Source organism: Myotis nattereri (genome assembly GCF_964212035.1).
Source record: "Myotis nattereri genome assembly, chromosome: 13".
In the NCBI taxonomy this organism is placed as follows: domain Eukaryota; kingdom Metazoa; phylum Chordata; class Mammalia; order Chiroptera; family Vespertilionidae; genus Myotis; species Myotis nattereri.
The window spans coordinates 52,448,483-52,475,803 of NC_138088.1; the positions used below are offsets into that span (position 1 = coordinate 52,448,483).

General features: G+C 48.3%; 1 protein-coding gene across 6 annotated transcripts in view; it reads right to left on the minus strand.

Moving 5' to 3' along the window:
• Window positions 1-27,321, minus strand: part of ABLIM1 (actin binding LIM protein 1) — a 239,380-nt gene that overhangs the window by 23,599 nt on the left and 188,460 nt on the right. For all 6 annotated transcript variants that reach the window (XM_081104375.1, XM_081104373.1, XM_081104376.1 and 3 more), the window contains 6 exons: window positions 27,159-27,246; window positions 23,636-23,694; window positions 11,513-11,590; window positions 10,393-10,548; window positions 8,328-8,363; window positions 5,694-5,823 (listed from right to left, as the gene is read on the minus strand). In XM_081104375.1, coding sequence (XP_080960501.1) covers window positions 5,694-5,823; window positions 8,328-8,363; window positions 10,393-10,548; window positions 11,513-11,590; window positions 23,636-23,694; window positions 27,159-27,246 — 547 coding nt within the window. The remainder of the gene's footprint in view (window positions 1-5,693; window positions 5,824-8,327; window positions 8,364-10,392; window positions 10,549-11,512; window positions 11,591-23,635; window positions 23,695-27,158; window positions 27,247-27,321) is intronic.

Consider the following 27,321-nt stretch of genomic DNA (forward strand, 5'->3'; position numbering starts at 1 on the left):
TGGCTCCCTTCAGCGAGTGTCCAATCGCTGTCTGAGCCAGAGCCACTCATCTGATTGATATATTTCGTGGACACAGAACGTAATGTCTCACAGTATTTCAAAGCGAGGGAAGAGAAACGCAGAAAGCACAGCACAAACAGATCCAAACAGAGTGAAGATTCCAAACCTCCAGGCATGCACTTGCCCAAATGACCCAACAATGACATACCAGAATGAGGCTGCAAGGAAGGTCAGAAAACAGAAAAGAAGACACAGGAAACAAGACAGAGGCTACAGGAAGTGGACGGGGAAGCCACTGAGACAGAGCCAGCCTGTGATGCGCATCTCAGCTTTACACCCGAGCAGGCACCCTCAGCTCCGCAGACCCCGGGGCCCGGGCTGCATGCATGAGAAGTAAGGACCAGGAAGTGGGCTTGGGCCCTGGGGGGCTGGGCTTCAGGCTGTCAGAGTGGAAGGGCCCTCCCTTCTAGCTGCACGTTCCTCGGATGGTCATCCTACCCCGGGGCCTCAAGCTCTCCAGCTTACATTTGTTTTCAAAACTCCCCTGAGACCACAACACAAGCTCCAAGAGGAAAGGAACCGTTCCAATGGAGGACCGTGGGAAGCCTGGGGTGCCCCGTCCACGTGCTTCTCCGATGGCCATGAGTTCCCTCCACGTGGGAATTTCCAGAAGCGGGAGAGGCCTTCCATGTGAATGGGTAGATGTTTTTTCATAACAACCAAGAAGTAATTCTCTGGAGAATCAGCATTTAGCCATGCAACTATGCCAGGCTTTTATAGTTACTGTACAAATTCTCCATGGTTCATTTTGTAGTTCGGTAAAAAGCTCGTCTACTTTTAAAACTGAGCATATACTGTGATGTACATTATATTTTACATTTTCTATATTTTTTAGTTTATTTTCTATAGTCTCTGTCATATAAGCTACAGGTATATGTGCAGTGAAAAGAAAATGGGAGATTATCAGGTGTTTTTAAGTATAAGTTCAGGGTCATTCTAACCCCTCTTAGCCTAATGTTTATCACTTAAATCCATAATACTTGTGTCAAAAACTTCAAATTCAGACTGAAAACAGAAAAGTATATCCATATATTTTTTTAATACAGTACCACTTAGACACACAGAGGTGCTGTAATTTTTAGAACCAGTTGATACTTCCATTAAAAAGTAAAAGAATTGCTAATTTTGTAATTTACATGACTGAAGTAGCTGTCTGTCTTACCCTCAGTAAGAATTCGATTTTCCAGTGAAGAAGAGGTGGACAATCAGAGTTAAACTCTATGTCTATTTTGTACTGAAATGCACACACCTCATCTGAGTGAGGGATGGGAAGGCCTGGGGTCTGGTCCTGGAGCTGCCACTTGCCAGCTGTGAGCCCCTGGCCGGGTCGCCGACCCAGGGCCGCAGCTCTCCATCTCCGTTCTGGGCCTACGTCACAGACGCTGTGAAGAGCGAAAGGAAGACGGAAAGTGCTTTAAGAGCACCGTGCCGAGGGGGCACCGAAGACTCTCTTGAGCTCGGTGCTTGCACACACCGGGGCACTTGACCTCACACGCTCTAGTGACCTAGGAGAGGTTTCACAGGTGAGGCGAGTAACACTCAAAGTCAAGCCAACATCCGAGGTCCCACACTGGCTAGTGACAGAGAGAGTACCCCACCGAGGACTCCAGTGTCCCTATGGGTGGGCCATCCATCTCTCCTAAGGCTGCTCACAGACAGAAGGTATAGGAGACTTTGTGATGTGCTGTTTGTACAAACTTTGTATAACCTTACAGGGCACACGGCCCTTTTCTTTCTACGAAAAGTACCTCTTCTGAAAGAGGAAACATAACCAAACAAGGCCGTTTACATCTCAATGAATTAAAAATGTATTTTCCCTGGTGTATTAAAAACAAACACTCCTATATTCAAGTCTCTTTAAAATACATCCTTGAAGTTTCTTCAATACTTTCTTATGGTTTTATAAACTTGTCTAAAGTATCATCTTACATCTATATAAAAAAGTTTCCTCTCTCTCTCCAAGACCACTTTAAATAATCTGTCGAGAATTTTAGAAAGTGCTGCATCGACCAAAAAAGACGGGTCTCTTTGTTAACGGCAAACAGTGTGTGTCTTCGATAAGCATGCCAGCAATGTTATTTTCACGGCACAGAAGATGCCAGCGTAGCACACATACAACGATTACATGCTGATCCGCACAACACATCTGTATTTTAGGGCTCAGATGCTCAGAAATCCGAGCGAGCAAAAACGAAATAGCTTGAGTAGGCTGCAAGCGATCTTTCAAATATAACAGCGTTTAGGCTACGCAACAGAAGCGTTAGTGACACGAGCACTTGGAACCAGGTGAGAATCCTTCAGGACTGGCTCAAACCCCTGACCACATCTGTGCTTGCCTGCTCCTCCCCTTTTAGCTCCTTTCATTGGTTTAAATCAAGGCTATGGAAAGAATTAGCTTCCTTGTGGGAGTTCACACTTGCTTATTGCCTTATTCCTTTGGGGCTCTTGGCTTCCCCAGCCGGTGGAGGGGAACAGAGCCCCGTGGAGGGCTGCTACAGAAGCTTAAAGGGCAATGAAGGAAACAGTGGGAATGCCATAAAGGGGACGGGCAGAAATGGGGGACAGGAACAGAGTTCAGAAGGCAAAGCCTCACTCCTCCATCATGCAGACACCAGGGCAGGCCAACAGAAGATGACTCGGTCGGCTCAAACCTAGACATTTAAGTTCCCTCGCTGTCGATGTTTTCTATACGGTCCAAACGCTATTGATATCGGTAAGTGGTTAAGCGGCTCATCACCGTTAGGATGGCTTTTGAATATCTATTGCTGAATCCCGCTGGGTTTTGCTGAGCCACATCACATATTAAAACCAGGCAAATACCCCAACTATATATTATATTTTGCTTTTGACGTACAGAAAAACAAAATAGTAATATATATGTTCTAGATCAATCTTGCGGTCGTAAACAAACTTCCTGTTTCCTGATCGAGGGCCCTTAGAAGTGACATGTTTCTCCACCGGGAGGTGCTATGTCAGTTCTAAGGCACGGCTGGTGCAGGCGCCACACAGGCAGGCATGCCAGGGGAGCTCGGCTGACCCTTGGAGATCGCCTTATTAGCCTCCCGGTGCTAATAACTCTCCAGCAGGCGGTGCTGCCTGGAAGCCTGCCTCCTTACCTTTGACCTGGGGGATGTAGTGGTGTCGGAAGGGGGAGCTGGGGCGGGAGTCGCTGTGTGCGGAGCTGAGGCTGCTGGTGCGCAGGTAGGACAACCTCTGCACACCAGGAGACAGCAGCTCTGGGCGGCAAGGAGGCGGGGCGGGCGAGGTGGAAACAGAAGAGAAGAACAGAAATTAACACAGGAGCAGGGACCAGGCATCGTTCCAAGGGGCGTAGGGGGGAGTGCGGGGGGCAGAGGGAGGATCAAGATCATTCATCAGGAGTCTGAAAAGGGAGGAAGGCAAAAGGGTTAAGGAAGCTCCTGCTAAGAGTTAGGCAAGTGGGGAGAATTTGCAGATACCCAGGCTCAGGTTGGTACAGAGGCGCTCTCTGAGAATGAAGGGCCTTTAGCGAGAAGGAATGGCCACCAAGATCCGCCCCCCCCTGCCCCCATTAGGATGCCACCAGCTATGGGTCAGCCAGTACCGGGCACATCATTTAGACCCCAAAACAGCTGTTTTTAAAAAGCAACTGACAAACCAGAACCTCGGAAGCACATGTCCAAACAGTGCCAGTCATTTCAGGAACCTTGAGAAGAAGGGCTGATGTGTAAGGGACAGATTCTTTTCACTTTTTAAAGCTGCACATCTTCCCCCTGGAAGTCTAATTTTATTTTGCTGACGCAGGAAAAAGACCCCAGCCCTGTGTTCCCTGGGTGGCTAGGAGCTGCTTAGGATCCCGAGAACCGGGTAGTGGCAGCGCTGTCCTCTCGGAAGAAGGACGGACATTAAAGCTAGGCCCAGGGGCCCTGCATGCTCGCCTGGCATCTAGGACCTTCGGAGTGGATAACTTGAGGTGCTCTACCAGGGGTGGGGAACTTTTTTTCCGCCAAGGGCCATGTGGATATTTATCACGTTGTTCGTGGGCCATACAAAATTACCAACTTAAAGATTAGCCTGCTGTGTGGTCAAGCATTTAATTAACTCGCCCCTAAAGCCTTGGCAGGGCCAGACCAAATGATTTGGGGAACCTTACACGGCCTGCGGGCCAGACGTTCCCCACCCTATACAGACCACAGCTATGCTATCAGGACCACACCAGCTTCACTTCACTAGGGCAGACCTTGAAAAAATGCTTAGAAACCCTGATCATGGCATCACATATCTGCCATACACTGTGAAGGAGAGAAGGAGGGATACGGAGAAGGGGGAATTTCTAAAGGTTACTGACGTCAGAACCGTGACCGGGACGGATGAAAACTTTCGAGTGCTCAATCAGGACCCGGCCTTGAAGGGAAGCACTGCCCCCTCCCTCCCCCTCCCTCCCCCTCAGAGGGCTCTGGAACAATCTCCCAGCAGTCCCGTGTCATTCTGACAAGGTCCTGGTTGGGGTCTCAGTGATCTCCCTCAGCAACATGCCCACACACAGAGTGACAGCTTAAAGGATTTCCTGCCACCCAGATGGACAAAGGCTTACATCCAGACCCAGCTCCAGGGCACACATGAAATGAATATACTTGTACATGAAAAGAGAAAGGAATTCATTGCCTGAAAATTCTCATTAACTTCAATATGAAAATGACTGTATCTCAACAAAGTATTGAGTCTAGAAAAAATACTATACATTACTGAAGGATCAAATAATAAAAATTCATTCCTCTAATAGCATTAAATCTATGGCTTTTGAGAAAAGATTGCAATCCTTTTACATTTTATTCATTTCCTTTGGTTTTATTTTAGCATATAAGGGGGTTTGTCCTCATCAGTTGTGCAGAAGCAAGAAACTTACAGTGAAGTTTTCATAGATGCAGGTCATCACTAACCACGCGTTTGTTCAAAAGGCCTAAGTCTTCCTTTGGGAATCCCTTTCTTGGGCAATTCTGGATCTGTGCTGGGATCCCCCATTCTTTTTTTACTCCCCATATGAGACACCCACTAACAGGCGTCAAATTCTGCATAGATAAAGGTCAACGGCAGTCCGTTATAATTTCATATTCTCTCTCACAATATATCTCTAATGTTTTCCAAGTCTGATTCAAAATCTTAGGGTTGGAATGTATCATAAAAGTAATATACAACCCTGAGCTTATATACAATACTTTATTCTAGGAGGTGCTTAACCAAGCATGCTCGGTAACACCACGTGCCTGGAGAAGAGAAACGGAATAAACCCACCAACAAATGGCTAATCCTGGATCTTGGATGAGGCCAATGTGCCTAAAAGGTACATCAAAATAGTTTCTGTTGGAGATCATTAAAGTCTAAAAGGGATGAGATCTTCTTCAAGACTAAAGGAAAACAAAACCAAACCAAACCCCAAACACCCTTCTTTGCTTACAGTCGTTCCCTGTCCAAATGTAACTATTTAATAAATCATCTCTGTTTTAAGAAAAGATGCAACACAAACTATAGTCAATAGGAGGGTTTTTTTTCTGGAAGAGGGGTCAGTATTCGGCAGCCAGCTCTCAGTGACGGGGAGAAAGCCTCACACAGAAGCGCGGACTATCGTACAGAGAACCCTGGGAGCACGGCCTTACCAGGTCTGTGGAAATGCTGGGGAGAGCGGGACGTGGTGGGAGTGTAGCTGTGGCGGCTGTACACCGGGGAGTTGATGGAGCCCTGGCTGGTGGACCGGTGCATCATCCGGTCCCGAGCGTCCTGGTAGCCCTGGAAACACAGTGCGAGAAAGCGTGGGCACACAGCGTGCATTCGGGCCACGGTCACGTTCAAGTGAGGTCGGGTCCCACGAAAGCTACCCAGGGGCTCATGGATACACTTCAGGGCCCTGGTCCTTAAACATCACGCAGACGAGCATCCGTGGTTCATGCCTTCTGTTCAAGACCTGTCGTACTTGCGTTTACCCCAATTCTGACAAGTAGGCATGACAGACTCCAGTGTTGACAGAGCTCTGGGATAAGGGAGTCATTCCAATGACTACGTGTGTGTTGGGCTTTTTAGGCTTATGACGTCTGCTTACATACATCGTTTCATCAGACCTGCACAATAAGGAAGGCGGGACACATGCTATTGCTTCCCCTTGTTCCAGAAGATTCCGAGCAGGTAAGAGACCCATGGGTACGAGTGTAGCTCGTATAGGCAGAGCCCGCCTCAGAGCCCACCTCCCACTCCAATCTCAGCCCCTGTTCTGACCGCCAGCCCACAGAGTCCACAACACTCATCTGGTGACATTTTAAGCCGATTTTCCCGGAGAACAAGCTGGTGGCGGCCTCAGTCATTCTACTTTCGACTTTGGGAAACATATTCCAAGGAAATAATAAAAAAATATCTTTAAATGATCTTTAGAATTTACTCAGAGATATTTAAAATAACACCACTTTTAAGGAGCAAACTTTGTATGACATGCTTAGCAAGTTAGGGAGCAATTAACACCATCAGCATGTCACCCATGTCCAAGTCTAGAAAACAATGTATTAGGTATAAAGGGCAAAAAGCCCCACGCATCAACATAATATATCGCTATTTAAAGGATGACGGGAGCACTGGAATGCTTGGCGTTTCAGGAATTTGTTGACCCATGAAGTTTCTGCTGACACAGTAGAAGGTAGGAAGCATGTGTGAACAATGACTATGTTAAAACCTCAGCACCCAGGGTTGCGTGAAATCTGTAAAGCACATGGCAAGAGGCTTTGTTTGGCTTGATCCTAACGGGCTGTCACAATAAATCAAATAAAAACAACAACGAAACAAAAAGTCCTCAGATAATGTGCCTGAATCTTGCAACCGCTCAATAAGAGAAGTCAGTTCTTCATAACTTCAGCTGTAATGATCAGAATGCGAATAGAAATTGATTATTCACAGGCCGCAGCCACAGACCATCAGAATACTACCGAGTTTTTCCTGTATCAAGTTATAGCAATAACTTAAGATCAGTTCAGTTTTATGTAGAAGATCCGGAAAGTTGCTTGGCTTTGAGATAAGACTATTGATTTTATTTATTGTTATTTTTATTTTTAGGTGGGGCTAGATCTAACTCTTTTATTATTATTATTATTATTATTATTATTATTAGTTAAGGCATTACAAATGTGTCCTCATCCCCCCCATTAGATCTAACTCCGGAGGAGTTTGCTCACTGGATACCTAAGGAAATGCAAAATAAGAGAAAGCACAATAGACGCACAGTCCCTTGGTTCTTAGCTGTGATGGCTGCAATGAAAGAAAGGGCTGGGGCAGACTTGGTGCTGGACCATGCTCGGGTCTGGGCTGGTCTGAGCTTAGGCCACTAGTCTCAGAGCCACCCCGCAAAGGAAAATTATGCAGGGACGACAGAAAGCCACTGGTCACCAAGTAGGTAGTGAATGTGGGGGAGGGTAAACCTAGAAACTCCTGACACTGGGATGTGGGGTACAGTGTGGGGGAGTTGTTATATTTTGGAGATCGGTACTACAGCCACTGTAAAGTCTGTTTACCCAGAGAAGGGGGAAAAGATAATTTATTTTAGGCTAAAAGGTGTGGGCTCCTATGAAGGTGGCTGTTCACAGGACACACTATGACCACTGTTGGCCACTTCAGATAACCCAGTCTGCTAGGATTTGGGTCAGTAACTATGGATAAGGGGAGAGAGCCTCACATTGGGACAAGTGGCCTCACTACCTGTAGACCTTTCCTACCACTCAGAAGCACAGGCTCAGGCCATAGGCTGATTTTACCCCACAGTCTCCATGTAAAGAGAACCTTACTGCTGTGTCTTATAACCATATCTTACCAGCGAGGAAGCCTACATCCTATATAATAAAAGGCTAACATACAAATCGACCGAACGGCGGAATGACTGGTTGCTATGATGCACACTGACCACCAGGGGGGCAGATGCTCAACGCAGGAGCTGCCCCCTGGGGGTCAGTGCGTTCCCACAGCGGGTGAACCGCTGAACCAGAAGCTGGGCTCATGGCTGGAGAGCACAGTGGTGGTAGCCTCTCTCGCCTCCGTGGCAGTCAGACATCCCCCACGGGCTCCTGGACTGCGAGAGGGTGCAGGCCAGACTGAGGGACCCCCCCCCCCCCAGGTGCACCAGGCCTCTAATTCATCATAATCTCGCGCACAGTTTTTCTGTTCTTTTATTTAATGTCCTTTCCCCCAAATCCTAGGCTAGGACAGGTCCGAGCAACTCCCCAGCTCCACCCACTAGAAGTTTCAAGAATGGCACTTACTTCTGCGGATGGAGTGGGAGACAAAGTCCTTGGCGACTAGAAGAACAAGAGAGAATTAAAAATCACTATGTTTATTAACTTGTCAGTTGTCGGTGTTGTTTGTCAGCATCACCTGCAAACATTATTCCAAACACACGCGCCAGCACCCCTTGCCTGCCCCCGTTCCTGATGCAGTGAGTTGAGCGTGGGGCTCGGCAGGCACACAGTTCCCGGGTGACTGTGGCGCATGTTTCTGCCTGGGCACCACGGGTTTGGATAAATACACGTGGTTGAGCTAGACAGATGGGAGTTATTCCCCCTCTATGCTTAACCAGTGCTGTTCACTGCTTTGAGTTAGTGTCTGCAGAATTCAGTGAGCATGATTATTAACCAAATGATAAGCACAGCAATCACAGACAACGGTCTGATGACCGCAACAGGCCCGTAAGGACCAGGTCTGTGGCATCCTGCCCTGGTGGCCTTGCCAACCTTACCGCCATTCACCTTCAGGCTCCGCCCTAGCCCTGCTTTCTACGGCACCCAGAATTTCAACTTTACTCCTCCAATGTTTCCAGAATGGCAGTATAAGGATTCTATGAAGGAAGTGTTAATAACCGAAGGAATACATCATCAAGTTGCTCCTACAGCCGCATTTGAGTGGCCGCAGGTGCAGCTACGCCTATTTGACCACTAGATGGCACTATGGGAAAACGGATATCACTTTCCCTGCCCAACCAACCATTTCAATTGCAGAGTAAAACCCAGATCGGAAAATAAACAACAATGAACAATATATGATATTTCTAAATAAACAGGAATAGGACTGTAAGTAAATATAATTACAAAATAAATGTTATGTAATAATTGTGAACAAATTAAACAAAATCCCATTTTCACGCCTTTTCTTCATCTAAGATCACACGGCTCTGTGTGCTGTTACATGTACAGTCCGTTTCCACCTTGGTTGAACGGCTGATTTCAGACCAGAACTTGAGTAACGTATATCTGAGTGAACTCAAACTAGTGTGTACATGATTCCGGTTTAAAAAATAACAGGAAAACAAATTTAGAGAAAAAAATAGTTTAGTCCAGGGGAAATACAGCAGAACCCAGAGACCTGGGTAGGAGGTGACAGCAGGAAAATCCTAGCCCCGGGTGGGGGGGAGTGGGGGGAGCGGGCTCAGTGGCGCTGGCCCAGCAGCAGGATGGTCGGCTGGGAAAGCATTAGCACACCCCTAGGGGACAGTTACAAACCACAGTAACAACGGTCACTGCTGAATATTCACCGCCAGCCTCGCTCTCTGCTAACTGCTACAGAAGGTTAGTTCATATACATGAGCGTTCACAGATAACACATTGTTTAGATATGATATATACATTAATCTTGAGCTGGTAGTTAATTTAACCCTCACTGTCACCCGGAGGGAGATTCTGTCATGACCCTGTCGTGCAGGAGAAGAAACTAGGTCACCATGGTTGTCACATGGCTAACGTCATGCCACCAGCATGTGCAGTCCCCAGGTTACGCCGGGTGATTTGATTCCAGAACCCTGGCACATACGCCTGTATTATATTGTGGCACCATCTCTCGAAATTCTTCTATTTTTGCACATACTAATTATCACCCTGTGTTAAAAACTGCAGCTGTCAAAATTGCAGGGTGTACTCTCTCTCCTCATGATCCCCATAAATATAGTTCAGCTGGCCCCAAGACCAGACCTCCCCACCCCGCCACCCCCGCCCAGAAGACCCTCCCTGCCTTATTCCTTCTGGCAGCTCACAGACTCCCCTGTGAGCTTGGCCTTCTTCTCAGCAGGCCAGCTCCTCTATCCCACCACCCGGTACGAATGCTTACTCATCCTTCCCCTGGTTTTCGTGCGGTTGGTCTGCTCCCCTGACTCTCTGTAACCTCCTGAGGCCAAGCACAGGTTTTTGAGGACCTTAAAGCACCTGGGATGGAAGGCTGTGAATAATGTGCGATCAAAAGGACCCTCTGACTGGCCTGGATTCCAATCGGTAGTTCTTATACACATGACAAAAGAGACGTAAGCTGTTGCACGACTCGAAACTTGTAGGAACCTCTTACCTCCCCCTGGCTCTGTCTCTCCTGCTTGTCATCATAGCCGGAAGTGTAGAAAGGCTCATAGGTAATAAGATCTGGACGTTCGATATCATAAATCGCCTTGACCTTGGGAATGGCTGCTAAGTCCTTGTAATCCAGGATTTCGTTGTCCACTTTTGCCTGGCAAAGAGCAGAGAGAAAGGTTACTCTGCAGTCTCACCTCCGGGGAACTGCTGTCTGTGCTTTTCATTACATGCTCAAAAAGCGGCAACCTTAAAAATAGACAAAAACAAAACACCTAGCTTAGCACAGGTGAACTCTAGAAAGTTGCCCCTTATATACTAATCACATTAAAACTATAAGTCACCAAAAGCTTAGGAAAAAGTCTATATGGAATTCATCAATACCCTGTACACCTCAGGGTATTTCCCTAAATTTACTCCAGAGAAGGAAAACTCCCACCTGGCTAAAATCAATAACTGCATATTTAACCAATAACTAAATACTTAAATACCTTGGTGGCAGAATTGAAGAATACTCAATATAAAGTGTATAATTTGCCCTGGCCCGTGTGCTCAATGGTTAGAATGTTGATCTGCACACCAAAAGTATCTCAGATTCGATTCCTGGCCAAGGGCATGTACCTGGGCTGCAGGTTTGATCCCTGGCCCTGGTCGGGGTGTGTGGAAGCAGCCATACGATGTGTTTCTCTCATATTGATGTTTCTCTCTCTCTCTTCCTCCTTCCCTTCCATTCTCTAAAAATCAATGGAAAAAATATCCTCAGGTGAGGATTAACCAAAAATAAATAAATAAATAAATAAATAAATAAATAAATAAATAAATAAAGTGTATCATTAATCCCCAAATATCTAGCTGCAAGCTAGGTAGAATAGTTTTTAAGTCCTGCATCGTATTTCTGCATGTTATGGATCATCTACTTGATAGCGCAGGATGATCAGGTTCACAGATAAATTTAAGTTCCTGAAGGAGTACATGATTGAGAAGGCTGATCTACAAAAATGAAAATGGTCTCAGAAGAGAAACAGAAGTCGTTTTGAACCGTTCCATTCTGATTATCCATCCACTATGACGACGGGCTACCTCGCCTGTCCCGGAAGTCCCTTCCGGAAGTGGAGACTTACATAGATAGTGTGGCCCGGGGACCCTGGGATGCTGGAGCCTGGTCTGGAATAGATGCTTTCGGAGGAAGTCCTGGTGGGCTGTGAAACAGACAGTGACGTGTAAGATTTCAGGCCATGGCTGCAGATTCAAGACTGAGCTGTGTCCCTAAGCTTTGCTCAAAACCAAGCTGGTTAAGAAAGGAAAGATTTGTAACTTTACTGAGTAACCTGGAGAGAAAGGTGGATGGATAGCTAGCTGCGCAGTCAGCCGTGAAAGTGCAGGGGGTGGGGGTGCTCTACCTTCTCTCCCCTGTGCCCTACAGGTCCCGGCTCTGCCTGCAAGCACGTTTCTCTCTGTCTGCATTGCCACAACCCCCTGCCACCACCTCCGCATCTCGACTGTGACCATGACCTCCTCTGTGGGGTTCTGCCTTCGTTCTTGCTCTTTTTGAATCTACTTGGTACCCAGTGGCCCGAGAGGCCTTTAAGAACATAATTTGGATCATCATCATCCTGCTTTGGCCTCAGTGTCCTCTTAGAACAAAATCACAGTCCTGGGCCTCACTCAGGATTTGGTCCCTGCTGTTCTCTGCTACACCATCGCTCACGGGACATGGTGCATGCTCAGGGCTCTTACCTCGCTGCTCCCTCTGTCTGAAATGCCCTGAGCCCCAATGTTACTTAGTTGATTTTCCCCCCTCCTTCAGTCTTAGCTTAAATGTCACCTCCTCAAAGAAGCCCTCCCAGATTTTTCAATCCGGAGCTGATTGCCCTGGTTATTTTCTCATAGTGCCATTCTTCTCCTTCAGGAATAAAATGTATAACTTCATGGTTATTGGTTTCCTTGCATCATGCCTATCTCCCTCATTAACTTTAGTTGTGATCTCTGTCCACATAGGGTTTATTTTTTCACAGTATATGCCCAATGATTTGCACAAGTACAAAGAGGATGCACATATTTGTTGAGGGAATGAGCTAGAATGAATTAATTTTAAACAAACACTCTGTGTGTGGGCACTTAACTTATATTAAAGACATAATTTGAGCCCAGTTACACCAGTCAGCCGCTAGGGAAGATACGAGAAAAACTCCTCTTTAGAGCAGATGTTTAGAGAACCCTGTGGTGACAGGGGCGGGAGGGAAATGCATGAGCTGGACTCACTGCCTCCTACCGCAGCTCGGCCCCTTCTGGAAAAGGCCTGGTCTCGGAGGACCTGCTCCCCCTGTAGCTCTGTCTTGGGGAAGGTAAGTTCTAGATCTACTTTAGGGAAGTTTCCACTGCTGTTTAGCACCTGGAATAGGAATGTCACCGAGTGAAAAGGACTCCTAAGAACCAGGATATGGCATCAGTAAGTAACTCAGCTCTGAAACGGTGAGAGCTTCCCCCGCTCCCGGCCCACACGAGGCCGGCAGTGACCGGACTCGCTCTGACAGGAAGCACTGATCGTCTCAGCCAGGTCTCCGGTCTCTGAGAAGGAGGGCGGGCGGGGGTGGGGACTCACACCGTGCACAGGTGGGCCCATGCCCGGCTCAGGGCGGCTGCCACTCCCCCAAGGCCTGCCACACGTAAGCACTTTCCTTCTAGTTACAATTCTCCAGCCACAGGCATGCTGCAATATGAGAGAATGCCCCAATCTGAGTACACTGAGAAGGGATTCACATAATTACACTACTCGCAAGTCCGTTTCCTTGCTCCATTTCCTAATCAACACACAGAAGTGACACCAAGGCCAGCCCTCCATTAAGGAGACGCCAGCCTGGGTAAAGCTGAGCGGATGCGCCCCCTGCGGGCACACATGAGCCACAGGCTGTTCTCAGTTTCCAGTGACCTGGAGCTCCTATTGGCCAAACCCAATGTCAAAGTGAACCTCCTAAGGAACAACAGGAGGATGCTAAGAGCAGCTAACAGTTACGCGCACAGTAAGTGCGCAGCCCGTGCCAGGCTGGTCTCATTTAACATTCAACAGCCCCGTGAGGCCGGTTGCTTCCTCCACAGACGAGGAAAAAGGACGCATGCTCCAAGCCACACAGGCAGGCAAGTGTCAGGATCTGAACCCGGGGGACAGCCCAAGCTCTTCATTCTGCACTAAAGTCCCCTCCCCGAGCATAAGGTAACTGGGGCCAGTTATTTCCCATCAACACAGCTACGGGGCAGGGGAGGTGGAAATAAAGAAAAGTGAGACCAAGCAGCAGAAACGAGTGCCTGCAGACGGAAACACTTTTATTGCCACTAGCTCCCCATGCTGGGTGGGGTGAGGACCCTGCTCTAGCTCCCCATGCTGGGTGGGGTAGGGACCCTGCTCTAGCTCCCCATGCTGGGTGGGGTAGGGACCCTGCTCTAGCGCTCTGTGCTGGGTGGGGTAGGGACCCTGCTCTAGCTCCCCATGCTGGGTGGGGTAGGACCCTGCTCTAGCTCCCCATGCTGGGTGGGGTAGGGACCCTGCTCTAGCTCCCCATGCTGGGTGGGGTGAGGACCCTGCTCTAGCTCCCCATGCTGGGTGGGGTAGGACCCTGCTCTAGCTCCCCATGCTGGGTGGGGTGAGGGCCCTGCTCTAGCTCCCCATGCTGGGTGGGGTAGGGACCCTGCTCTAGCTCCCCGTGCTGGGTGGGGTGAGGGCCCTGCTCTAGCTCCCCATGCTGGGTGGGGTGAGGACCCTGCTCTAGCGCTCTGTGCTGGGTGGGGTGAGGACCCTGCTCTAGCGCTCTGTGCTGGGTGGGGTGAGGACCCTGCTCTAGCGCTCTGTGCTGGGTGGGGTAGGAACCCCATACTGGCCGGCTGTGCTGGGTGGGGTAGGAACCCCATACTGGCCCGCTGTGCTGGGTGGGGTAGGGACCCCACACCGGCCCGCTGTGCTGGGTGGGGTAGGGACCCCATACCGGCCCGCTGTGCTGGGTGGGGTAGGGACCCCACACCGGCCCGCTGTGCTGGGTGGGGTAGGGACCCCACACCGGCCCGCTGTGCTGGGTGGGGTAGGGACCCCACACCGGCCCGCTGTGCTGTGTGGGGTAGGGACCCCACACCGGCCCGCTGTGCTGGGTGGGGTAGGGACCCCACACCGGCCCGCTGTGCTGTGTGGGGTAGGGACCCCACACCGGCCCGCTGTGCTGGGTGGGGTAGGGACCCCACACCGGCCCGCTGTGCTGGGGTGGGGCAGGGGAGGATGCAGGACAGTCAGATGTCTTCAGTTACTGGCGTTGCTATGACAAAGGCCCGTTTTCATGAACAGCATCTAGGACACCGTGTGAATGACCACGTGCACACTGAGCCTGAGGGTCTCTCCCACGTTACTCATCCTGACTTTTTGCCAAATGTGGGTCAGGGATTCTTTCTGCCTTTGCTGTAACAATGCACCTGGGCTGGCTCAGCAGGGCTCTGTTCTCTCCTGCCCTGTGTGTGTTCCCAGGAACACAGCTGGAGAACACGAGTGCACGTCGGGAGGGTCTCTAATGCTCTCTTCCCTGGAAGAGACGAGGCCCCGTGGCTGAGCCAGCCTGTTTCCGCTCGGTCTCTCTCGGCCTTGCTCCCTCACTGGATCAGATGGTCCAGTGAGCTATGTCAGCGTTCTCAGAAGCATCTACCTGGCTCATATACTAATATATTGCTGGGTTAAAGGGTTTAAGAGTTATCCATCAACTTGAATTTTTGTTGTCTCATTTGATTCTTTACTGGTAATTCAGATCAGAATTACTTCCAATCTGTATATCCCTGCCCAAGAGTCTCTGATTCCAAAGTAAATATTTTAGAGTTTTAGAATCAGATAGTTTTCAAGGTCAAGTCAATGTCCACCACATCCACCCAGGCTCGGGCTCTTGCTGGAGATCACTCGTGCGCCGTGTGCGTCCTCGGACTCCTTAGCGATGTTTGAGAAACGCTCAAGTCTCTTGGGGGTTCAGCGCGGCTCTTCCTTTCATTGCGCTCACCACTGTTTGCTTCTGCCTCATTCCCATCTCCTGACCTCGCTGTCTCAGTCACTTCCGCAGGCATCTTGTGTATGGGTGGACTACAGTCTCCCTTGCCTATTTTCGTACAATAGCCCTTCTCTGCTTTCCTGTCTAAAATGAACTAATGGGATAAAACACAACTTTGTATCCTGTAATATAGCGAGGTGAAAAGGCTAGTTCAAAATCTTGGCTCTACTGGTTGTGTGACATTACATGAAGTTTTCTTTTTCTTCTCTCTTTCTCTCTCTCTTCCTTGGGCTTCAACGTCCCCATTTATAGAATGGAGGAGAGGGTAGTAACAGCCCCCACTTCACAGGGATGAATGAGACAGTACATCTAAAGCTCAAGCATCTTGCCTGGCACTTCCCAGACATTTGACGCTAGACTGGGTTTCTTAGCCAGTTAATCTGAAACATGAAGGACGGCGCTGACTCTGTTCTGCTCAAGGGATGACAGTCCTTTAGAATGTGAGCTGCGTGGACCAGACTTCCCTAGACCTCAATGCAGCTGCCACACGTAGGCGGCTCCATCAGAACTCAGATGTTAAGTAACGTATCGCAGGCCACGGGGCCGCGGTCCCACCTGGAGCCGACAAGTGCCCTTCCCCGTCTTGAGAAGGCCCCTCGGAGGTGGTTCTGTACCCTCCGAGGCAGTGCCGTCCTGCCTAGGGCTCAGCGCCGGTAATTAACGCCCTTCTGTGCATCTGGCGCTGACCGGTGACCTTGCCCGGGCCTCTCATCTGCCAGGACAGGGCTTGGCTGGCTGCCCTTTGACCTGGGCTCAAGGCTGAAGTGCATGCGGGATTGCTGCTTTCTGTCACATTCCCTCGTGGCCCCCGAAGTGTGTTTGCTCAATCAGCAGAGATTAGAGGTCTCTCCCTTAGGACGATCATAAAAGTACTTTAAAGAACGGAACTATTATCTTAGAGTTTCCATCTTCAATATTTGGAATTTTACATTTTGATAATAAAGATCTAGAACTTTAACATGTTGCATTTTAAATAAACATCTTGTTTATTGTTCAGAGAACCCCTTTTCCTCTTCCTGCTGTATTTTTCCTCCTAATTAACACAAAACCTGCAGAGTGAGGGTCTCTATCCATCAAACATCATCAAAAGGCCCAGAGCTGTCTCCCAACAGAACCTCTCAAATCCACTCAAACGGAAACACGTGTCAACCTCAAAAGCACAAACTCCTGACATGCTTTCCTTCTTTAAAAATCCCTTCTTTACCGCTAACTTAACTCTACGTCACCCCATTGGGCTGTGACAAAAGTTTACTGATGATCCGCATTTCTGCAGATGATCCTTGCGCGCCATTATTTAACCTGAGTTACTATTTCGACCCACTCAGCTATCCAGGCTAACAACAGAGACCCAGAAGTTACTACATGCATTTAACAACCCACTGGGCCAACAGCCTTTGTTTCTGGAATCCTCTGTGAAAGTTATGACTCTCTTGCCTACATTATAAATGAAGATAATGTCAAATATTTCCCCCCTGCGGCATGCCCACGGAGACAGGAAACAAGGACCGTGACGAAGCTGTTGAAGGCATATGCCATTTACCAGCTTTTCTTTAAGCACCTTTTCCTTCAGTTTTGCAGAAAAAAACAACTTGAAAGCACAGCTGGAAAAATCCAGTTCTTTGGCCAAAAGAAGAAAAAAAAGAAACAGACACAGAAAAGGGGAGCGGGGATGGGGGATGGGGAGCGAGGGGAGGGTGGAGAAGGCATACAGACACAGAAAAGGTTGTGAATGGCTGTGACCTCTCAGAGTATTTTTCCAATAAGATTAGCCAAATCACTTCATTGTATTTGGCAACATAAGATCCTTCTAGTTGTATGGGCAGTCCTCACTCAATCTCTGGTGAAGAAGGGCCTGTATGACCTCCATTTATTTCCTTAGCAAACTGTCAAGCGCTCACTTTTGATTTCAATAAAGATTTTTATTTTCCTCAAAACAAACAAACAAAAATAACCCCACCAACAGAGAGAGGTCTTACCAGTAGACTAAGTAGTTCATTTCAAGGAGAAAGAGAAAAAAATGGCATTTGATCACTAACGGCAGATGCTTGAAAACGCACATCCTTCTGTTTTCTGTATGAAATCTTTGTGTAAAAAAAAAAAAAAAAAAAGCCCTCTAATCACCTTTCAGCGGATTCCCTCTATGCGTTGACACTGTCCATCTGTCCTACCATTCAGAGGGCAGAGTCAGACTGAAAATTACACCGAAGATATATACTTCGACTCCAGCTCTTGTCATCCTTCAAATATTGACCATTAAAAACAAACAAACTTACCAGAGCTCTGCCTGGCGAGAGAGCAGAGAAACGACATTTTCCATTTACTTTCGATTATGGCCACCACGCACGCCTCGTCCAGTCTTAGAAGGCGAGTCCGGCAGGCCCCTCACTGCCCCCGCCCGCCCCACTCAGCAGGAGCAGGATGCAACAGCTACTTCATCTACTTTGCATTCACCCAAAGCCATGCTCTAAAAAGGGGAGGCACTACAGGCAGCTGGCAACCAGATGGGACAGATCTTACGAGCACCTACGGGACACCTACTGTCAGAGAAGACTGACACCTTACGCAAAGTGCCGCTGAGGCTGACAGTACCTGCCTTGGGATTTTGTGGACGTTCACTAGACAAGGCGGTGGGCGCTGCAGAAGAAGGAATACTTTTAAAACCTGCAAACGCTGACTCTCCAGAAAGGGTGAGACCAACTACTTTGGAAACAGGAATTTGTGTTTGAGAGGAAGCCGGAGGGGCCAAAGGGCACAAACCCCCTTCTCTGGAGAGTTTCACAGATGCCATCAGCCTTCACTACAGCCAGGAGGCCTCACTGTCTCTCCAGCATCCATCGTGATACCTCCACATCCTGATGGATTGTAACGACCAGCAAGAACAAAACATTCTAACAGAGCGAAAGCTGGGAATAATGCAGCATGTATTGTAGCGACCTTAATAAAACAAAAATCCACAATATGATTTCCTTGTTCTAGACATACATAAGGCCCTAATGAGCTCCTTTAAAAAAATATACACATGAGCCCCGGCCTATGTGGCTCAGTTGGTTGGAGCATCGCCCCATGCACCAAAGGATTGCTGGTCGGATTCCCAGTTAGGACACATGTCTAGGCTGTGGTTCAATCCACAGTGGGGGCACATACGGGAGGGGAGGCTACAGATCAATGTTTCTCTCATACATCAATACTTCTCTCTCTCTCCCTCTCTCTCTTTCTCATTTCCCCCTTGCCCTTTCTCTAAAATAATCAGTAAAACATAAACTTGGGTGTGGATTAAATATATATTTATATAAAATACACACATGGTATTTTGTATACAGGGTTGGGCAAAAGTAGGTTTACAGTTGGTATGGAAAATAATACAGTAATAAATAATAATACCAGAATAAACTCTGTTTTGCGTACTCAGAACTGTGACCCCCACTTTTGCCGGCCCCTGTGTTACAGGTTTGTAAGAGCGTATGTTATAACAGGTGAATGTTAGTTTCAAAAGAAACAAAAATCTCACATCCAGTTTGTATGGCAGCCTTTCATGCTCTAGACTCCAAAGCCACGGCAGAGAAGCCCACTTTTAGAATGAAAGCAAGTGTCCCCTCGAGTTATTTCAAAGGTGGTCCCGGGAACATCGTGAGCTCTGTCTACAGTGAATGGCAGCAGGAGCTGCAAGCGCTCAGTACTGAGTGTGACCTATGGACCCAATCTGCTCTTCACATCCAGCTCTTCAGAGGCACGGGGTGGAGGGGACCTCGGCCAAAGGCCTGTTTTCTCAGGCCCCAAACTGTCTACAGCTCCAGTTTTCTGTGAAGGAGCCACAGGTGACTTGATATTTACGGCTGGATAACGGGGATCAGATGTCCCCTTTGCATAACAGGATAGGAAGAGAGAAGTTACTCAAGACTGGTCTCTCTCTCTCTCTGACCCACCACTTCTCACCATGTTCCGCATCTCTTAAATGTAAGGGTCTGGTGCAAAACAAAATACTTCCCACTTGATGGTGGTCTTTCCCTCCAAGTCATGAAGAGGCATCACCTGGTTGCAGCCTTAGGCTGGTGAAATAGAACACTCTTTGAGTTTAAAGTACCCTATTGGGGGGCAGACACCCCAAAATGATTGAAAAAGCCACTTCTTGCCAAGTAGAGGCACTCATTCTGAGCACTCTCACTTACAATGGGGACGATGTTTGGCTCACGAGACTATAATTCCACTTTATGGGAAACCCCACCGCTGGAGCTGAAGCGTTAGGACAGAATGAAAGTCACATGACAAGCCCATGGTGGAGTAGCACCCAGCATCGCGGGCCAACACAACACCCCGAGGCCTGGAGTCTGCAGGGAGCCCTGCCGATGGCCTGTGCAGCCGGGGGCTGGCTCCATTCTGCCGATGAAGCAGCTTAGGGGTTGATGTCTGGAAGATTTCCTTCCACTTTAGAACTTGATACATCTAACTGCATTTCAATTCATTCCAAGGAGAAGTTTAAACCGAAACGCCCCTCCTGAGTGCGGGCCTGGCAGGCCCAGGGCAGAGGCGCCCGTGGAGCCCAGGCAGGGGCGGCACTGCCCTCTGGCGTTGCCGGCAGAGCCACAGATGGGCTTTGTCTGCGCAAAGGTGGGTGTGGAGGGTCACTTTGTCGTTCAACAGGCCCAGGTTTCCACTGATTCTCAGAGACGCCGAGAGATGGCCGCATCTGGGCTGGGAGCACCATCTCCTGCCTCACTGCTCATCTGTGGAGCTGGCTGCATGCTCCCTGCTTCTGTGGAACCCCGATGGGTCTTGCTGCCAGCAGACTTAGCCAGCATTTAATGCGCTCCTCTCTCTGTCTTCCCAGCTTCCTCTCTCTCTCACCCCTTGTGCAATAGTGGAAAGAACATGAATTATGGGTTCCCATCCCAGCCCTTCCACTTATCGGTGGGTAACTCTCGGGAAGTTACTTAACTACGATAGGTGTCAGTCCCTCCACCTGTAACATGGGAATAAGGATAGCTCTCACAGGAATGCGCTGAAAGAGCGATGAGAGTGCAGGTAAATCGCTTAGCCTTTGAAGAACAGGTGCCTGGTCTCATCTGTTTCTTCTCCTAATCCACTACCCCTTTATGAGCCAAACCACTCCCTACCCACGCCTACGCCCAGCACCATGCTTTCGCTGTTCCCTTCTGGGCACCCCTGTCTCGTCCAGCCTCGAGGAAGTGCCCCCTGCACCCTTTTGCTCATCTGACCCGCCCTGATCGATGTGATCCACTTCCTGTGATATGTTTCCATAATTATTTACCTATCTGTCTGCTCTTCCCAACTGGTCTACGTTATAGCATCCAGCCCACACTACGCCTGGTGCTTGTCAAATTATTTGTTCAATGAACAAACGTGTGAACATGGGACCACACGGGTAGCTTCTAAGGCGTCTGCTTTAATCAAGACAACGCTGTAGCCACTGCTCTACAGGAAAAGGCCGATCAGAGAAGACAGCCAGAGTCAGACGTGAGGTGCACTCGGTGGGGTGAGAGGAAGCGGGGGGCCCGGGCGTTACGTGGGAGAAGCAGCACGGGAGGGAGAGCGGCAGAAGCCTGGCCACACACAGTGCCAACCTGCAGCGACGGGGACCGTCCTGTGCGTCGGATCAGACTTTTGGGATAAAAGAAATCGGAGGGAGAATGCCGAGTGTTTGGCGGCTGCCGTGAAACAGGAAACAAAGGGAGAATGAACAGAGACATAAACTCACTTCGGAAACACTAGAAAAACGCCCTGGGGAAAACAGATTTGACAGTAAACAGCAAGGGTCGTCGCTTTAGTGGACGTGTGTGAATGTGTATGCTTGGGGCCCGTGTTTGAAGCAAATTAACTAGTCACCAAGATGCAGCATAGTTGCCTACGTTCCACCCCCATTTATTTTGGCCTAAACATCCCCTATGACAGTGGTTCTCAACCTTCTGGCCCTTTAAATACAGTTCCTCATGCTGTGACCCAACCATAAAATTATTTTCGTTGCTACTTCATAACTGTCATGTTGCTACTGTTATGAATCGTCATGTAAATATCTGATATGCAGGATGGTCTTAGGCGACCCCTGTGAAAGGTTCGTTCGACCGCCAGAGGGGTCGCGACCCACAGGTTGAGAACCGCTGCCCTATGAAGTGGAAGAAGCCAGTGAAGCCATTGAGAGGTGTCCCTTTAAGAATCTGTTGTCACAAACACCCCCTGTGAGTTTTCCAACATCAAGAATGTGGCTCACTCAGTGGTGCTGCGGAAAGACTCTAAAACATTTTCCTTTTGCTATGGTAACCGCACTAACGGGACACCCGGTGAAAGGCCCTGAAATCTGGGCTGGAGATCTGTGACCTCAGACACACCCGTCAGAGAGCACGACATGCATTCCCTCATTCAGACACCAGCTCCCCTGTAGGTCTCACCACGTCGGCACGCACCCCACTCGGGGCCCATCGGGACCACTTCCCCTTGGAGGTACGTCACTCTCCTCACTACTGACGTCCCAAAGGTGACCAGCCGAGGGCGGCCCTGGCCTCGCCAACGGTAAATGTGGGCTCTAGGGGAGGAGCTTTGGAATTCTCTGGTAAAGCTTCAAGAAATGAAGGAGAAACAAGAGCCCCCTTGGCTAGAACGGGTGGAATTAGTCACTAGTTGTTTTCATAGGCTTATCCAGAGAGTCCCATCAAGATGCATTTAAAAGCGTTGATTTAAAAAAAAAAATCATTTTAGTAACACCATCTGCAAACTCAAGGATTCCTTCCTTCAAGAGAAAAGACCCCATTCCATGCAGTGTGGCCTCATTAGCATTCTTGCCTTTGTCTCCCCACAGACTTCATAGGGGATGAAGTAAGAAGATTATTTGAAAGACAGTGCAAACCACTGGCTACTTGGGTGGTTTCTGGGCAGGGTCCCCACGCCATGTTGTGAATTTTACATTTTTATGATAAAAGTGACAATAAGCACCATCTTTAACATTCTAGTAGTTCATAAAGATACCCCGTTGCCATAGCATCCGTGGTTCCTCAAAGATCCCAGAATCTGGAGCCCAAACATAGGCCCAGCAGTGAGGGCTATACATGTGCTCAAGTTGACACTATATGTCAAACCAGAAACCCAAACTGTCCTGATACTGGGGCACATGATTTTTCAGTTTGTTTTATCTTTGCTCAATTATTCTGAGAAAAAAGTGGCTTTTTTCCCTCCCCTTCAAGTGTGCTCCTATTGGGGTTACACATACAGCTTCTTATGCCTGTTAATGGCAGACTGTGGAGAAATGAGACCACACTCTAGTCTGGCCTTCAAAATAAATTCAGTCCATTCTCTTCCCTGAGACACCATGTGGATTACAGTCAAACGCCAGCTTTTTCAAGGGCACCGCTCAGTTAGCTAAATGGAGGGCCTGGGGCCTGGATCCCATCTGATTATTGCTCAGGTAAAAAACTGGGGGTGCCTGAACAGGATACAGATCCCGATAATGACCTGACCACTGTGTAGACCCTTTGCTTCGGAAACAAATAAAATTGTGTCCCCTGGTGGCGTTCTGAGATGGACTAAGACCGGTGGGCTTTAGGAGGGAGAGATAAGAGGATCCATCCTTTTGCCCGTGTGCTAGGTGGTCTAGGATAGTTACCGGAACACTTTTACGGTATCTAAGAGTTAAGTTCTAAAGCCACCCAGCACACGTGTCCACACTGCCACGCCTGGCCTCGTCATTACTTCCCCAAACCATCAGCGTGGAGATGGAGGCTCCGGGTGAGGCTGGATGTGGGAGGGTAGTCAGATGTACCGAGAGCTGAGCACTGGATGTGGAGTCTGAGCTGGAGTGCTGCATTATGGACTAAGCATAAACATGTCCGGCAAGGAGGTCACCAGATGTTGGAACTAGGACGTCATGAATCATTTTTCTTCACATCTGGAGGATTTGACGTTTCCCTTGAATGCTTTCCTAGGAACCTGACTAGTGAGGCAAGGCTTCCTTGGTCCAACACAAGCACTTGGGACAAAACACACACAATCAACGTAAGGTAGGAGGGACCCTCCTTCCCTGGCCAAAGGGCCTTTCAGCTTGGTCTGCAATAGAGGAAAAAACTCATGGCCACGTGATTTCACCCACACTCCAGCCCCAAGAACCAGCCACTAGGGAACACATGGCTTGCCAATGCACCTGCCATCACACATCTCGAAGGATGTCCTTACCCGCAGCTTTTCCTCCGTCTTGGTAGACTGCTTACAGTCGGGATGCCAAACGGTAGAACCTGGAAAGACATAAGGCACCGCTAAGAGCTGGGGAAATAGAACAGAGCCCTGGGTCTGTTAGAACTTGTACGAAGGGTTCATCCCTCTCTCCCCCACACAGGGGAGAGCTGGAGCCCTGTGCCACGTGACCCAGGACCAATCCAAACTCCGGGTGAATTTCCCTCACCTTGTCGGAGCTTGCCCGATTAAGGTCAAGATTCCTTTAAAAAATATTTTCATTGATTTTAGGGAGAGAGGAAGGGAGAGGGATAGAGAGATAGAAACATCAAGGAGAGAGAAATATCGATCAGCTGCCTCCTGCACCCCCCACAATGGGGATTGAGCCCATAACCTGGGCATGTGCCTTGACCTGGAATTGATCAGTGGCCTCTTGGTTCATAGGTCAGTGTTCAACCACTGAGCCACACCATCTGGCAAGGTCATAATTCTTGACCGCAGAGATGACTAGCTGGGCATAAGTGTTTTCATGCAAGGGATATGTAGTTCTTGACTGAGTGTTTTATTTCCTGACCATATTATTATCCTTTAAAAGTATTGTCTGTGTGCTTACTGCAAGCTGCATTTATTTTCAGAAATAGAAGCCATCAGCATGTTTACATAACATCAGAACAACCAGCAGTTTAGATGAGGGAAATGAAGTGCAACCAGGTCGCCGACATTCAGGAACAAAACTCACTGAATGTGTTGTTGATCCAGTTATATATATGTAGTCAGCTACCCAGATACGGGATATCGGACCAACGAGTAGAAAGGCGGACAGTTACGATAACAAATCCAAAAGTTTCCTTCATCTTTCAAACTTTTACCTAACTTAAAAAAATATTCACTGTTAAACTAGAGAAGCTATTACTTACGTGTCATTTTCTGTTTCTGGGTCAATGTCTCCCTTTCTCGGGGCACAAATATTTTTAAGGATGGTCCCAGAACAAAGCAAAACACGTATATCTCATAGGAAGCTGTTATCTTGTAAAAATCCAAGCCTGCATGTATAATTTTGTATGCCCAGATATATATGTCCTTTATAAATTATGGCCAAAACCTACACATAAGGGCATGTTCAAATGTGGGGATGGGCGGGAGAACCAGAAGGAGCACTTAAAAAGATTCAAGCAAATAGAGTTGCTAAGTTGAAGGCAGTGAGTAAATGCTATGTGTGTAATAAGAGTCTATGAATATGAGGCTATCTACATTTTGTTGTCGAAATCTTTATCTCTTCAAACAGCAATCTGCTTGTACTTGAAAAGACACCAAATTAACCTACTTCTTGAATTATTTTATACAACTGAGCTAAAACAGTGGTCAATGAATAGTGGTCTATCTTGTTTAACCCAGGGCCAGGGGAAAAAAATGAAGAAGAAGAAAGAAGAAAGAAGAAAGAAGAAGGAGAAACAACAACCAGACAGTCCCTTCAGCACCAACATTTACTTCAAGGCTGCCTACAAAGCACAGGAAACCCTCTTAATGTGGAGACCCAAGGGCCACGGGTCAGGGCCGGGCCCAGGAGCGCATTCGCCGTGAAGGCCTGTTGATCGGGAGTCCTTGGCCAGAACCCCGGGCTTGCACAGTGTCCCATTGTCCCCCAGAGGCCAAGCACACAGCAACGTGACACAGAGAGAACATCAGGTGCCTGGGAAGATGAAACTGCTCCTTCTTCAAGGATGTGCCTAGAGGCAAGCAAAGAGCACCGCGCCCGCGAAGAGGTGTACAACGATCCCTGGAATTCTGAACGCAGTCCACCTGGGCAGATAGCTGCTCGTCTGTGGCGTGGATGTGCTGCACTTCGCACATCTATTCAGCTCCGTCTATGCAGCTTCCAGGCCCAGGGCTGAGCCCAGAGCTCGAGTCTCAATTTCCAGCAGACACAGGGGTTACACTCACTCCAGTCTTTGTTCTGAGGGCTGTAATTGACACACTAAAACCCACAACAAAGCCTGGAGACCAAGTGGAAATAAACCTACTCCATTCTGAAACGCAGTCACACTTGCAGATGCACAGCGTGTCCCCAGGGAAACGAAGCCCAGATGAGTCCAGGGATCTGGGTTCTTGTCACTTGTCTTTATTGGGACCTTTAATATTCAGTGATTTTTTTTTTTAGGCAGAATTTTTCAGAGTACTCATCCTACAGCTAAGAGGATGTTTGGGTTGTTAATATCTCACATAGGCGGCATTTTTAAAGAGAGAGTAGCCTAAGCTTTGCTTTAATATTCCACAGTAATTTCTGCAGGCTTTTCTGGGTTGCATAAAAAAAAACTGAGAGTAAAGGAAACCACTCATTAAAAATTCACAGTATGCTCTCACTTGTATGTGGAATCTAATGAACAAAATAAACTGATGAACAAATAAGCCCAGAGACATGGAAGCACGGAACAGACTGACCAGTGCAGGAAGAGATTAACCAAAGAGCTTATATGGATACATGCATAACCCATGGACACAGACAATAGCGCGGTGAAGGCCTGGGATGGGGCAGGAGCCCGTGGAGGGGGGAGAGAGAGGGAGGGAAATGGGGAACATCCATAATACCCTCAACAATAAAAGTAAAATTTAAAAAATATAGTGTTTGGTGCAAAGAGACATGAAAAATGACATCGAGAAGCAGATGAGACCCAGTAATTACCAACACTGAACGAGCAATAGCTCTTACGGTTCTTGCTAATTTTACTGATAAGCCCTTGTCTAGTTAATGACTCTTTTACAGCTAAAAATAGTGAACTGCTCGCACAGATGGGACTGTTCGCCTGTCAGGAAACCTTCCCCTAGAGCCCCTCCGCGAAGCTTCAGAGTTTTAGATAAAAACCAGTCATAGTCGTACACTGGGATAATCTCTCAATTTCATTCTTAATAAAAAAATAAGAAATCTAACAGCTCCCTGGTAATCCCACCAGCAATGTCCCAATTTCTCTTTCAGGGGCTTTGGGTGTGTTCTCTCCATTCTCCGTCAATAGAAGAGCTATGTCATCTTAATGGGATGAAATATATCTGTGACGCAATTCACCAAATATGAGATTTCCTTCTCAGCAGCAGCCTGGGAGGCCTCAAAGATCCTTCTGGCAGGGCAGGGAAAAGGGAACGGACAAGGTAGCCGTCCACTGAGCAGCATTTCTAGAGCTGTTTTCTCTCTTGGATCTTTTGTTTCCCAAACATGTTCCTGGAGAGGGTTGGGAGGAGGGGGAGTGATCGTCACTCTTGCCTAACATCCATGGCGTCCAACACCCAGGCCTGCTCATTCATGGCAGCAGCAACACATTTGTTTGTTAACAACCCCAGCGGCTCGCTGCCAGCATGTCAACTGCTTAGCTGGTTAATACTAAGCAATGAGGTAACTTCTGGCCACATGCCTTCTGGATCTGAGTAACCTTGCAACTAATGAAATGCCTCCTTCCCTGAAAACAACCAACCAAACACACAGTAAGGTTTTCTTTCCCTGGGTGGGGAGAACTTCCTGGGCTCCTGAGCACCTCACCTTGAAGATACATTTCCTCTCCTTCTGTGAACATCTGGTTGCATCTGCTGCATCGTGCACAGCTGGGATGGTAATGTTTGTCACCTGCCTGGAAGAGAAGAGGTAGAGGACATTCAGTCTACTGGTCACTGCCCCCAGCCTGTTTTCTGGACCTGGGGGTTTA